This window comes from Choloepus didactylus, chromosome 2 (assembly GCF_015220235.1).
Source record: "Choloepus didactylus isolate mChoDid1 chromosome 2, mChoDid1.pri, whole genome shotgun sequence".
NCBI classification, from domain to species: domain Eukaryota; kingdom Metazoa; phylum Chordata; class Mammalia; order Pilosa; family Megalonychidae; genus Choloepus; species Choloepus didactylus.
Genome location: NC_051308.1, coordinates 225,846,702 through 225,860,616, shown reverse-complemented (window position 1 = coordinate 225,860,616; position 13,915 = coordinate 225,846,702). Strand labels below are relative to the sequence as shown.

At 52.8% G+C, this 13,915-nt stretch overlaps 1 protein-coding gene across 1 annotated transcript in view; it reads left to right on the top strand.

The window, feature by feature from the left end:
- Window positions 1-13,915, top strand: part of GRHL3 (grainyhead like transcription factor 3) — a 34,926-nt gene that overhangs the window by 20,010 nt on the left and 1,001 nt on the right. The window contains exons 8-15 of the mRNA XM_037818273.1: window positions 526-620; window positions 3,082-3,240; window positions 3,692-3,770; window positions 3,888-4,021; window positions 5,093-5,127; window positions 6,327-6,415; window positions 7,272-7,357; window positions 9,725-9,789. Coding sequence (XP_037674201.1) covers window positions 526-620; window positions 3,082-3,240; window positions 3,692-3,770; window positions 3,888-4,021; window positions 5,093-5,127; window positions 6,327-6,415; window positions 7,272-7,357; window positions 9,725-9,789 — 742 coding nt within the window. The remainder of the gene's footprint in view (window positions 1-525; window positions 621-3,081; window positions 3,241-3,691; window positions 3,771-3,887; window positions 4,022-5,092; window positions 5,128-6,326; window positions 6,416-7,271; window positions 7,358-9,724; window positions 9,790-13,915) is intronic.

Sequence of the window (13,915 nt, the reverse complement as noted above, 5' to 3'; positions counted from 1 at the left end):
AGTCCTTCCTCTGAATCTTACTAGCTGTGTGACCTTGGGCAATGTCCAAACCTCTCTGAATCTCATATTCCTGAGGTGTAAGCTGGATACTCATAGCATAGTTGTAAGAGTTAACTGAGGGCTTGCCATATTATAAATGTTCAGTAAATGGTAGTTGCTATTACTGTTATTCCTGGTACTGCTACTTTTACTACTATTATTACCACTGTTACTGCCGTTACTGCCATTCACAATCCTGATGAAAAGTCTAACCTCTCCCCCAAAATGATGACCCTGGCCTAGTCTGCAAAACCAGGGATTTTCTCTGGGGTTTTGGGCAAATCTGCTTCCCAGGCTGGGCCTCAGTTTTCCCATCCATTACCCAGGGCACAATAATCTAGTTTCCTCCCTGGACTGAAGTCTTGTTCTTGGGGGAGAGGATGTGTGCCCTTGCCGGGAGTGAGGCCCAGTCCCTAAGTGCCTCCTCTCCAGGGTGCCCCCAGACCCTTTCCCTCCTGATTCTCTTTCTGGTCTCCTGTGTTTCAGCTGATTGCAAAGAAAACTTCAACACTGTGCAGCACATCGAGGAGGTGGCCTATAATGCCCTGTCCTTTGTGTGGAACGTCAACGAGGAAGCCAAGGTCAGTGTGGAAGGACACAGCCGGGACAGGGGCTGGGCCACTGGGGGGTCCCCTCCCTGGGGGAAACACTTAATATTGTGACGGTTGCTCTGATGAGGGCACCAAAGAAGGGGGCAGGATACAGAGTAGTGCAGAAGCGTTGGCTCTGGGGTCAGCCAGACTGGATTTGCATCCCAGCTCTTCCACTTTCCAGCTGTGTGACCTTGGACCAGTTACTTAGTCCCTCTGAGCCTCAGCTTTCTCGGCTGTAAAACAAGAGTTAATTGTAGCATCAACTGATAAGCTGTTGTGAGGACCAGGAGAGAGAGGTAAAAGGTAGAGCACAGGTCTCGCACATAAGTGGTGGCTATTGCCATTAATCCAATCCACCCATTTTCCAGATGGGAAAACTGACCCTTGTGCAAGGTCACTTGGCAAGTTAGAGGCAGGGCTGCTGAGGACGCCCAGTTTTCCTGACTTCCAGGCCAGTGCAGAGTGTTGCAAGAGAAGGGCTTTGGAGTCAGGTAGCTGAGGGTCTAAATGCCAGTTACCTCACTTCTCTAAGCCCATGAAACGGGAAAAACAATCTCCCTCCTAGGTTTGGGGAGAAGATCCCACAAGACCACACATGTCTAAGAGGCTGGCGCAGTGATGGGCCCATCAGAGAGGCCCAAGAAATGGGAGCCTCCAGTGACTTTTTCATCCCAGCGATAAAGCGAATAAGACTCTTCCCAGCCTTAGTGCCTGAGCCCAGCTGTGAACTTGCCATGTGCTATTGGGCCTCCCTGTGCCTTAGTTATTGTTTCACAAGATGGATTTTGTTTACTGTTTATTTCAGGCCTCCTGGAAGGGGCAGTAGTTTGGGAGTCGGGGGCTGGGTGACCTTGGGCCTGTCCCTTCCCCTCCCTGGGCCAGGCTCACCTGGTCGGAGGAGGGCCGGGCCCAGCTCATCTCAAGGGCAGTCCTGGCCTGGACAGGCTGGGGAGCGAATCCCTGCCCCCCTGCCTCCCTGCCTGCCTTGGGGGGCGGTCCAGGCTGCCTGGAGAAAATGGAGGTGAAGGAGCTCTGAAAACACAAAGAGAGGCACAAAGGCGAGGGATTATTATTATTCAAACAGATGCCAGGGGCTGGAGGAGGGGCTGGGGCCTCCAGTTCAGGGAAGGGGAGCTGGGGAGTTTCGTGGGAAGGGAGCCGTGGGTTTCGGTTGGGATTTTCTCACAGCCTCTTAAGCCCCCAGGCTTGGGCTTTCTCCAGCGTGAGCTGGGAGGGGGCTCTGCCGGGGCGGAGCTGGCTGATGGGGAGGTATGTCCGGTATTGACCCCCAGCACAGGGGAAGGAAGGGGTTCTGCTCAGGCACCGCACCCCACCCCCACCTCCAAGGGAAGTGTCCCAAAGACCAGCCTGGGGTGGTGTCTGGCCCTGGAGCCCCTGAAGGGAGTCGGCAGGTAGACAATCAGTCGGTGACCTTGCCCGGGAATGCCCAGGTGAGACTGACCCCACAGCCACTATTAGTTAGGCCCGGGCTTTGGGTTGAGTCTTCCAGCTGTCCCACTAATGACAACTTCATCAGTGACAGCAGGCCGGGCAGTCACTGCCTGCCAGGCATACTAGGTATGCTGCACACTCCTACAGCCACATGAGGTAGGTTTAATCACCCCCGTTTTGGAGATAAGGAAACTGAGGCTCAGCAAGGTGAAAGGATTTGTCCAAAGCCACATGGCTAGTGCTTGGCAGAGCCCAGCTTTCCACCCTAGGTCTGGGTGGATCCAAATCAGGCTCATTCTGTTATGCAACGCTACCTGGCTCTGGTGGCAGCGTCAGCACGGTGACTGCGTTCCTGCTCAGAGCCTGTTTCCTGGTGTGTAAAAAGGGAGTGGCTAGAAGGGCTCCCTGGCTGTGCAGGGCTGGGACCAAAGGGGTTGACAGATGTGAACCCTCTTGTTAAAGGGCCAGCGATGATGGGAGCTGGTGGTCAGGGTAGAGAGGGGTTTTGTCCCATCCTCTGTGTCTCAGGGACTCACAGGAAAGTGGTCTTCTGCAGCTGGGGGTAGGGGAGTGGGGAAGATTTGGACCTTCTTGCTTTGGATCACAAAGATGAGGCTCTGGATTTGGAGCCCCTTCATGCCCCTGCCAGGACCCCAATGGATCGGGCTGCTCTCGGCAACCTAGCAGGAGTCTGTGTCATCAGGGGTTGAGCCTCAACTCTGAGTCTGGGTTCAAACCCTGGCCTCCCCCGACATTTCCCAAGTCTCCTTGGAAAATTTGCCCACCTCTCTGAGCATCCGTTTCCCCATCTGTGAAAGAGGGGTGTGACATTTTTCAGGGCCTTTGTGAGGACTAAAGGTGCAAACCAGGCCTGCCCAGTGGACTCAATCAACAGGCGTTCTGATGGCCGAGACGGAACAGTGCTACGGCTGGTTGTGCCACAATGGGGCTGGCGACCTGGGCAGGTGGCTCACCCGGCTCCCCCTTCTGGCTCCAGGTATTCATCGGTGTCAACTGCCTGAGCACAGACTTCTCCTCGCAAAAGGGGGTGAAGGGTGTCCCCCTAAACCTGCAGATCGACACATATGATTGCGGCTCTGGAGCTGAGCACCTGGTGCACCGTGCTGTCTGCCAGATCAAGATCTTCTGTGACAAGGTGGCTGGAAGGCTGGCAGGGTGGGGGGCAGGCGGGCAGGCAGCTGGGCGGGGAGACCCTCTGCCGGGGCCCTGGGGAGGGAGAGGGTGGGTCTGCCCCCAGCATCCTCCCAAGCCATGCTGTTGCTCCCCCCAGGATGTCTCCATCTCTCTCCTTGTCTTCGTGTCTCTCTGGGTGTCTTTAAATGTCTCTCCATGTCTCTTTTCCTTTCTGTCTTTCTCTCACAGCCTGTACTGATCTCAGTCAGGCTTGGCAGAGCCTGGCAAGGCCGGGCCAGGCTGGGCTGGGCTAGGCAAGGCACTGGTACCTTCTTATTTCCTTGTCTTGCTCTGGAAGGAAAGTGGCACCAAATGACAGGCCCATATTTAAGATGCAAAGCAGCAATTAGGAAAGCAGCCAGCCCCTCCCCACCCCCTCACCGAGGCCTTTGGTGACCCTGTTTTCCCTGCAGGGAGCTGAGAGGAAAATGCGGGATGATGAGCGGAAGCAGTTCCGGAGGAAGGCTAAGTGCCTGGACTCCAGCAACAGTGGTTAGTGGGGAGATGGGCAGGGCCTGGGGTGGCCATGAAGTGGAGGGAGAGACTGTGCGGGGGTCAGGGGTATGAATGGAGGGATGGCATGGCACAATGGCTTCCTCTTCCCAGCAGGCATCAAGGGCTGCCTGCTGTCTGGCTTTCGGGGCAACGAGACCACCTACCTGCAGCCTGAGGCAGACCTGGAGACCCCACCAGTGCTGTTCATCCCCAACGTGCACTTCTCCAGCCTGCAGCGCCCTGGGGGGGTGAGAGCCCTGAAATATCTTTATTGAGTCCCAAGGGATTGAAGAAATGTGTAGACAGCCAGACAACTTCATTGACCAATTCTATTGAAGAGAAGAAAGTTAATGAGAACACTGAAATGTTCATACCAGGGGCAGGCAGATATTTCAGCCCCAGATTAGTTGCAGCCACGCCAAAGCTGGGTGGATAATAATCATAGCAGCTAACATTTGCAAGGAGTCACTGTGTCCTCAGTGCTTTCCATGTATTATCTCCTTTAATCCTCACTACAATCCTGTAATGTAGATATTTTTCTTCCTGAATTAGTGGGGCACAGAGAGTTTAAGAAACCTTCCAGAATCACACAGCTAATAAGTGACAGAGCAAGGATTTGGACCCCTGGAAGCCCAGCTTCAGAAACCAGGCTCTTAACCACAAGCTGCGCCACCTCCCAAGCCAAGATGTCATTTATTGAGCACTTTTTATGCATGAGAACGCATTGGGCTGAGCCCTCTGCTGCATTTTTCTCATTTCTCTCCCACAGCCATCCTTTGAGGTCAAGAGTGTTGAGAGACCCATTTTCCAGACAAGGTCACTTGACAGAGTCAGTGGCCGAGTCAAGATTCCAGGGCCTAATTCCAGAGCCTATCATAGTGAACAATTTGTCCATTTCCTTCCATTGGGTATAGCTCACCACCATTTAGTTGGGAATGTTTGCAGAAATGGTCCTTTGTGTACAAGATGTGATTAGTATATTGGCTTGGAACAGTAAAGTAGATATGGAGCCAACATGAGAAAAAGAGCAGCCAGTACGGGTGTAGTCCTTGGCACATGTGTAAAGCACTGTGCCACCGTTCTCTCTTCTCTGCCCTGAAAGCAGTGCAGGGGGGACTCATTGACTCTCCAAGCTTTCTTTAGCACCTCCTTTGCTGGCTGGTTCCTTTCAGCTCACTTAAGGGGCTTGTCTAAGCAGAATGGGCTAGAAAAGCATTGAAACCACTTCCGAAGGATGACCCTCTCTGGAAGCCTCCAGCAGCTGAGGGCACCTCTCAAATGCCTGGATGTGATGGAAATTGTTTTTCTTTTCATTGCAGGCAGCCCCCTCAGCAGGGCACAGCAGCTCCAACAGGTATGGAGAGAAGCAGCCAAGGCCCTACCTCCCTGCCTGACCCCCCTCTGCTGCTTTCTCAGCTGCCTTTCCCTCCCGCCACCCTCCAAGGCTGGGGCTGGGACCAGGAGAAGCAGCAGAGACTCTGCTCCCAACCCCCAATCTACACCCATGCTTCTTTCTCACTGAAACTGCTTGGGTTTTTATGGATTTGTTTTATGTGAAAAGTTGGCAAATCTCTGGCGAGACGTCGCTTGTAAAAAGGGAAAGAAAAGCCTCTGTGATACTGGTGCGGATTCAGTGGATGAGGAGAGGGAGCTGTGCTGGGGGACTTGGGGGGTTGAAGCTCCCATCCCCTACCCCCAGCACACAACCACCAGACTTCAGGAGACCTTAGGAGTGGCCTGTGCCCCTTGGCTAGGAAGGGCCTCCACTTCCTTCCCTCGGTCAGCCACCAGCAGTTCCTTCACCTCTCTGAGCTCAGCCTACAAATCTGTCACAGGAGGAACTTCCTGAGGATGAGTGGCTATGAGAGGGTGGGCATGTATGTGGGATCTCAGTAAATGGGAAAGCACTTTATGAAGTTCATTTCTTGTTGCTATCAATTTCTTCCCTGTTAACAAGCTGTACTTTTCAAAAGGTACTTTCACACCAAGTTATGTACTTATCACCTCACAACAACCCTGGTGAATTAGGCAGTCAGCAGTTAAGGCTCCACAATACAGATGATGAACCTGAGGCTCAGAGAGGTGAAGTGACTTGCCCAAGGTCACACAGCTATCAAGCAGCAGAGGCAGGACTGGAACCTAAGTCTGTCTTACCCCAAAATGCATGTCCTTCCTTCTCCTCCTCCTGTCTTACACCTGGCCTGGTTCTTTCAAAAAGACATAATGTCGATGATAAAATAGTCCACGTTTATCAAGGCCCTGCTATCACATACGGTTCTAAGAGCGGTCTGCATTATCTCCTTTAGCCTCACAAGGACTTTATGAAAGATTGCTATTATTGCTTTATTAGCATCCCTGTTTTATAGATGGGGATGCTGAGGGGCCAGGAAACCCATCTCAGCTCACATAGCTAATAAGTCATAGGGCTGAGACTTAAACCCATGCAGTCCCACTCCAGAACCTACTCCTTAATCACTGTTCTGCTGCTTGGCACTCTCTTGGGGTCTTCGCCTCTAGGGGTTCCTCATGAGCCCCTCCCTGCCATTCCCACAGGCTGCCTGTGAAGCGCACCTGCTCACCCTTCACTGAGGAGTTTGAACCCCTGCCCTCCAAGCAGGCCAAGGAAGACGATCTCCAGAGAGGTGACTCTCCATCCCTCCCTGTTTGTTCCCAAGCCCACCCCACCTCCCAACTCCCCATGAGGCCTTTCCCAAAGCCAGAAACACAGATCCTGGCCCAGGCAGCCAGAGCAGGACCCACCCCAGGCAAGAGGGCACAAGGGGCTGCTTTACTCCTCAGAGCTGGGTTTGGGCCAAGTCCTGGGGGGAGGGGGCAAGGGGGCACCCACAGTGCTTGGAGAGACGACCACAGAACGGGAGGGTTTCTGCCTTCTTTGACTTTGTTTGGACCTGGGCATCCTGGGGCAGCTGGTAAAGACAACAGGCTCATTATGTTGGGCAGGTCCCCCTTCCCCTTCTTGTACTGGGAGTGGGAATTGGGTGGGGTATTGATGTCTGGCTTTCTAGCTTTGACACCCTGAATCTCTGACTTCAGTTGACCTTCTGAGAAGGAGACATGCCCAGATTTCGGGGGGCTGTAGCTGGCCATCCGGAAGACACCAAGCCAGCAGCTAAGATCAAAAGTTCCCACAACCATAAAATATGCCTTATTCTGCACTTGGTGCTTTCCAAATACTATGTCATTAATTCCCACCACTCTGCAAAATAGGAGGGAGTGCCCCTATTTTACAGATGAATAAACTGAGGCTCCGTGATGTTAAAATAATTTTTCAAGATCACACAGCTGGCAGGTGGAAGAGTGGGACTCAAACCCACTCCAATCAGCACAGCACCTCAGAAGAGTTTGCCCTCTTTGCAGAGATCAGTCTTCTGTTAAAATAATATTTTTTAAGACACCCCCCCTCCCCCATTTCCTGGAATATTGCTGTTCTCATTTATCTTCCCTGTGCCACTAAAACCCGCCCCCTTTACTTTTCAGTTCTGTTGTACGTGCGGAGGGAGACTGAGGAGGTATTTGACGCCCTCATGCTGAAGACTCCAGACCTGAAGGGGCTGAGGAACGCGGTAAGAGGCCCCCTAAACCCCCGCCCTACCCTGGCCAGACCCCGCTCTGGGTTCCCGTCCCCCCACTCTTTACCACACAGCTCTGATTTCCCACAGGAAGGCTCGGGGAAGGAGTATCCTGGGACCTTGCTTTTTGGTGACCCACCTGTTCTGCCCTGTTTGAGGGGACCTGGGGAGCTGGCGAGGGGGTGCGTGCCTCTGCGATGTTATCTCCCAGCCAGAACCCTGGCTCCGCCCTGGGAGCCGCACACACCATAAATCCTCCTTAATCTGATGCCTGCTGTCTGACAGGCCGGGGCTTTTTGTTGGCTTTGCAAACCTGTTTCTGTTTTAATGGGAATGAAACCCAAAAAGGCCAGGCCCCAGAGATACTTTTTTTCTTTCCAAGGGGGGCCCCACTCTCTCCTGTTGTGATTGACTGGGGTGGGGGTGGGGAGCACTGGCTGGGGAGGCTGAAGGAGGTGTCTAGGTAGTGAAGCCCCAGGAGCCCCTCCCCAACCCCCCAAACCGCCAGAGAGTGGGTGAAACAGCCCAGCCTGGAACAAAACCCACAGCCAGCTTTGTGGCTCAGCTAAAGACTGAGCAAACACAGCCTCCACCAGAGCCAGCTGTGCTTAAAGATCGACCCACTGGGGAAAGCCGTGTGGTCCCAAGATCTCAGGCCGGGGAAGGGAAAATGAATCAATCACTGACATCATGTATCTCTTATTGAAGACCCACTATGTGCCAAGCATTTTGGCAGGACTGCTGCATTAACAACCCTCGGAGGCAGCGACCGTTATTATCTCCACATTTCCCGTGAGGAAACTGAGCCCCAAAGGGTTAGGTGACTTGCCAAGTTTTCTCAGCTAGAAGCGGCAGAGCTGGGATTCCAGCCCAAGCCGTCTGCACTCTGCTATGCCGTTTTGTTCTTTTTACATACCAGCAGTCCTCCTTGGCACCAGCCCCAGGAAGTTGGGCTCAGAAAAGGCCACTAATGTCACCTAAATATAGGCTTGGAATGTTAAAGGGTCAGCTCCCCATCTGGTACTTGAGATCTCTCCCCAACAGCTCTTCACCTTTGACTTGTATAGCTCCAGGGGTGGAGAGCTCACTACGTTATAGGACAGCCCGTGCTGTCTCTGTACAACAGAGACAGGCTAGAAAATTCCTAAGCTCTTCCTTAGATTCAGTTAAGATCTAGGTAGCTTCCAGCCACATCACCATTTAAATAAATAGTCTAAGGACTTTTCCTGCCTGGAGGGATCTCTGTCAAGGCAGAGAGAGTAACTGAGGAGCAGAAACTGATCCTCTTCCTAAATGCCCGTAGAACACTACCTGAACCTGAAACCCTTGGCCTGAGGTTCACTGTGGCTGCAAGGCAGCCAATAATGCTAAACGCCATCATTTCATTGAGTCTTCCCACAGGACAGGCCCTGGGCCAAGCACTTCACACAATCATCTCAATTCCTGTGGGTGGCTGTTTTACAAATGAGGAAACTGAGGCTCAGAGAAGGAAGGTGACTTGTTCGAGGTTCCGCAACTCCAGATGGTGGAGCTGGGACCAGACAGGATTTGCTTGAGGAAACTTTGGGAGGCTGACTCTGCTGTGTAAGCTTGGGCAGTTTGCTTAACAACCCTTCGAGCCGCAGTTTCCTCATCTGTAGAATAAGCTCTAACCTTTTGGGGGTGTGATGGACTCAGGAAACCTGGGTTCTAGTTGGGCACATGGCTTATCCTGTTGGAGTTCAGTGTTCTCACTCATCAAATGGAGATAGAATTCCTGCCCAGGAGGGGAAACCTGGGTACAAGGCCAGGAGCATCCCCATGGCGCCACTTCTAAACTAGTGATAATGACCTTTTGTTGAGGTCTCAGTACATGCCAGGAACTGTCTCACAGGCTTTATCTGGATCAATTCATTTCACTCTTTCAGCAACCCTGTGAGGTAGGCACTATTACTATCTCCATAAGTAGCTTGCTCAAGGTCACCCAGTGGTGAATAGTGGAGCCTTCAGATGTCTGACAATAGGAAAGAGGTTAAGGAATATGGTAGATGCTCTTTAGGATATTCTGCAGACACTAAAAATGCCATTTGCCAAGACTCTGTGGGAAGGCTTCTAATACAATGTGAAGCAGAAGAAGTTATATAAAATTATCTATGTGGAACATAAAAATATCTATACACATGGTCAAAAGATGGGAAGGAATACACCCAGATGATAATAGTGTTTATCTCCAGGAAACCAAATTATGGATGGTTATAATTTTTCTTTGTGTTGTCTACAATATGGATATATATTACTTTTATAATCAGGAAATGGGAAGGCATAGTAGAAAAAAATCCAGTTTTGGCAGCAGGCAACGAATCTTCTACTGTTCTCTTCCAGATCTCTGAGAAGTATGGGTTCCCCGAGGAGAACATTTACAAAGTCTACAAGAAATGCAAGCGGGGGTAAGCATCCGGTGTACCTCTCTCTCCCCACACCCCACCTGCCCCATCCTCTAAATGATGACTCATGGAGCTCCTGGCAGGTTTGCTCTGCCCAGCAGAGGCCTGATGCTCAGTGCTGGAGAGTGTTTGTGCTTGGCTTCGGCAGAGAAGGTGAGTGTTCATGGAGTTGGGGTGGAGAGCCCCCTAGCCAGATCGAGGCCTCTGGGCGTCACTCCACTGTTGGGAAGGACGGAAGGGGGAGACATGTGGAAGGCTCCTTATATATGACCTCCCCGGGTGGATGGGGGAAAAAGGGACGCTGGTCAGAAGACCCAGGTTAAGTCCCAAGGCCACTGGATAACCTTGCACAAGTCATTTTGTTATAAGGTTGATAATTACAGTGTCTACCATTCACCTAAGTGCCTAGTATGTGTCAGGTACTGTGCTAAGTATATCTCATTTAACCCTCACAGCAACCCTATGAGGTCAATAATATTAGACACATTTTCCAGATAAGGAAACTAAGGCTGAGAGGCTATAAACCTTGTTCAGGGGGCAGGAGCAGCAGAGCAAAGACATGGAGGCAGCAGAGCTCCAGGAAGGGAGTGGCTGGTGATGAGGCTGAGAAAGGAGTGGTGATTGGGTGTCGTTCTGAGGGAGCCCAGCCAGGAATGTCCCACCGTCAGGTGGCTTCCTCCACCTTCAAGGCTAGAGCAAACAGGAGGGAGTAAAAGTGTCCCCTCCAGGGGGCCGGGCAGGGCCTGGCTGCCAGCCAGAGCTCCTGGGGATGCGTGCCAAGGCCCACAGAACTCTTTGCTGTGTGTCCGGGACATCCCTTGATTGGGAGGGTGCGGGCAAGGTCACATGGTGGTCGCCCTCCCAAGACTCAGGCCAGTGAGCTCAGCCTGGGCAGCCCTTCCTGCCCAGGGCCATCCACCAGCCCAGCGCGGGTCCACAGGCAGTTTCCCAGCCCCTCCACCCCCCAGCCCAGACCTGAGCCCCCTGCCAGCGGGCCCCCTGCTCTGGACACTCTCTCCAACTCCACTGCTAGTAGTCCCTGGAAGACGCTCAGGAATTTGCCCCGAGGCTATTGTCTGTGCATTTTCCTTTTCTGAAGGCTTTGCAAAGAGAGGCAGGTTCCGTGTTCAGGCTGAGACCCCATCCAGCCGAGCCGAGGGGCCAGGCCTCCGCCTCCCTCCTCTCCTCCTGGGTTCCCACCCAGCCTCCATAGAAGGTTTTGGGGGAGTGTCATCCCTGTAGCCCCTGGGATGGGCTCCTTTTTGGTTTTGGTTGTGTGACTTGTCTAGGTTTTTGTTGGTTTTTTTTTTCCTTCCAAGTTTCGGTTTCAAACTGGGGCTTACACGCTCTCTGGAGCTGAATCCACCTCATGGCTGAGGGCAAGCTCTGCTTTGCCCAGACAAGCCCGGCCCCACTTCCCCTTGGGTGCCAGTGCCCACGCCCCCAGCTGCAGCCCCACCTGCGCCAGGCCTCTCTTGTATCCCTTACAAATATCCACCCCGCACTGGGCCAAGGAGCTGGGAAATGCCTTTGTGCATGTTGTGCGGGGAGAGGGGAGGGTACGCATAGAAGGGTGCCCCTTCACCCCAACTGGAGCACCTTCCGTATGGCACACAGAGGGCTAAATAACTCCCAGGTGTCATCTCGTTGACCCTTTGAGCTTGGTGTGATTATCTCTATTTTTACTGATGAAGAAACTGAGGTTCAGAGTAGCAACAAGCTCACAGAGTTATAATTGGCAGAAAGTATCCAGGCCTGTGTAAGAGTAGCAACAAGCTCACAGAGTTATAATTGGCAGAAAGTATCCAGGCCTGTGTAACGCCTGTGCATGCACCCACTATTTTATCTTGCCTCTTGCTTGTTCCTCTAACCGCTAAGCAATGTGCAAATAAGGGCTCTGGACAAATAAAGGCTTTGGCCTAGCGGCCAATTTATTTGCTCAGCCAGGTAGCCCAGGGCAGAGCTAGCACCACTCAGCAGCTCTTTGGAGGCACCACCCCTCCAACACACAGCCACACCCGTGGCCTGGAAAACCTCAGCGCTGGGATTGTTTGAAATGACCGAATGAAAATATTCCCCAAAAAACCGCTTGGGAGAGGAGAGGCCGGGTGTATTTGCTGCCTCCCTCAGAGTCAGACTCGCCTCATCTGCAGAACAGGAAACTCTCATCAGTGGCCTAGTTTATTTTCATAAAACTCTCCCCAAAGTCCTCTGGACAAAGGTAGATACAATCAGCTTTATAAGCACCGCTGAGTGCTTGAAAGATTAACAAATACATTGTTTTTGCTGGCAGCTGGCCAAGGGCTTAATGGGAACCAGGACAGAAGACAGATAAAAGCTGGAAAGTGACAAGAGGCCCACATTCTGTGACGGTGGTTTCTGACGAGCCCCTGCCTCTCCCGCCCCGTTGGCATTGACCTCTGAGGGAGACAGGGCCCGTGGCTTGTGCGGGCTCCTCGCCTCAGTGTGAGCTCTGGGCCCGCGGGGCGGCCCTGTTGGGGCAGTGGGAAGGAGAGAGACTTTGAGTTAGCACCCCTAAAGCCCTCACATAGCACCAGGTGCCCAGCACCCAATACCTGCCACTCCTTGGAACAGGCAGACAAAAAACCTGGATGCTGACAGAGCACTGACCCGTCCGCCCCAGCCCTGGTTTCCTCTGGTCTGTTCTCTGCCCCCTGCCTCCTGCCTCCAGCCCCCAGACAAAGATGCCTCTGTGAAATGCAGGAAACTCCAAACAGGGCCCGAGGAAATGAGATCCTGTAATTAAATGTTGGCTGTCAGCAGCACCTAGGCCACTGGGAGCCCCAAGCCCAGACCTTCTTTCTGAAAGAAGCACTGCTTAGCTGAGGCTGGCAAAAATGACTGGGCCTTGGCCGTGGTCTTCAGGCTCACAGCCATCTCCCATTGTCCCTCCACACCTGGGAGCCTGGAGGGTGGGGTGTGGAGGCCCCTGCTCACCCCACCCCCCGTAGGGTCCTCATGAAAGCAGACATCTATCTTCCAGGAGGCAGGTGACAGGGGTTCTCAGACCCCTACCCCTACCCTGCTAAAAATAATCTCACCCTCATCCAAACTGCCCCCCCACCCACCCCCACCCCCACCCCCAGCCCTGTGTTCTGTCTTCCTTATACAGGCCACTTCCTAGCTTGTATTTTTAGGGGGATTTGTTCCTTTCGAATCCTGGCTCTGCCATCTATGAAACGTGTGATCTTGGGCAAGACTTCTCTTGGAACCTCAGCTTCCCCATCTATGAACTGGAGTAATATGGTTATAAGAATTCATTCTCCCAGTCCCTACAAGAGTCTAAACTCCTGGAGGGCAGGATCGAGGGCTAATTCATCTTGTTTCTAGAACAGGACCCTGCACATGGAAAGGTCTCAGCAAATGCCAGTGGGACAAATGGACAAATGGGTTTATGGATGAAGGACAGGTGGGCGTCGGGGTATGGGTGGATGAATGGACAGTGATGCCCAACTCCACCACATGCTCAGACAGCTTAGCAGGGAAGGGGCAAAGAGAAAGGTGATGTGATCAGGGCAGGTCGCATCCTGGTTCATCTTTCATCCCAGAGGCAGCTCCTAGAGGGGTGTCCTTTGGCATAAACTATGGCTTTGCCCTTCTGCAAAGGGCCAAGGCCATGGAGGTCCTGCCCTTTTTGGGTAGGCCCCAGGTCCAGGTCTGGAAAGAGTGGGGAGAGGGAGGGCCAAGCCCCTCAAGCCTATTGTCCCATCCCCCTGAGATTTCAGCTTCATGGGGGATGGAACCGAGAGGCTCAGGCAGGCACGCCTGAATGACATCACAGCCTCCTGCTGAACCCAAACTGCACTCATCCCCCCACCACACCTCCCGAACTCTAACTCACACCCCATGTCCAAGTTCTCAATGTGGCCTGATGAGTAAGGGAGCATGTGTCTCCTCCATATCAACGTATTAGTTGCTCAAATATGTCCCTCCTTTTGTGTGTTAGGAAAGAGGTAATCTGGTGGAGAAGGCATGGGTGTGGTCACTGACAGACCTGGGTTTGAGTCATGGCTTGGCCACTTAGGCAGTGCACCTTCCCCGGTGAAGTGGGCTGTTGATCTCGACCTTGTGGCCCTGCTATGAAGCCCAGAGAGGATGTTTGTGAAGC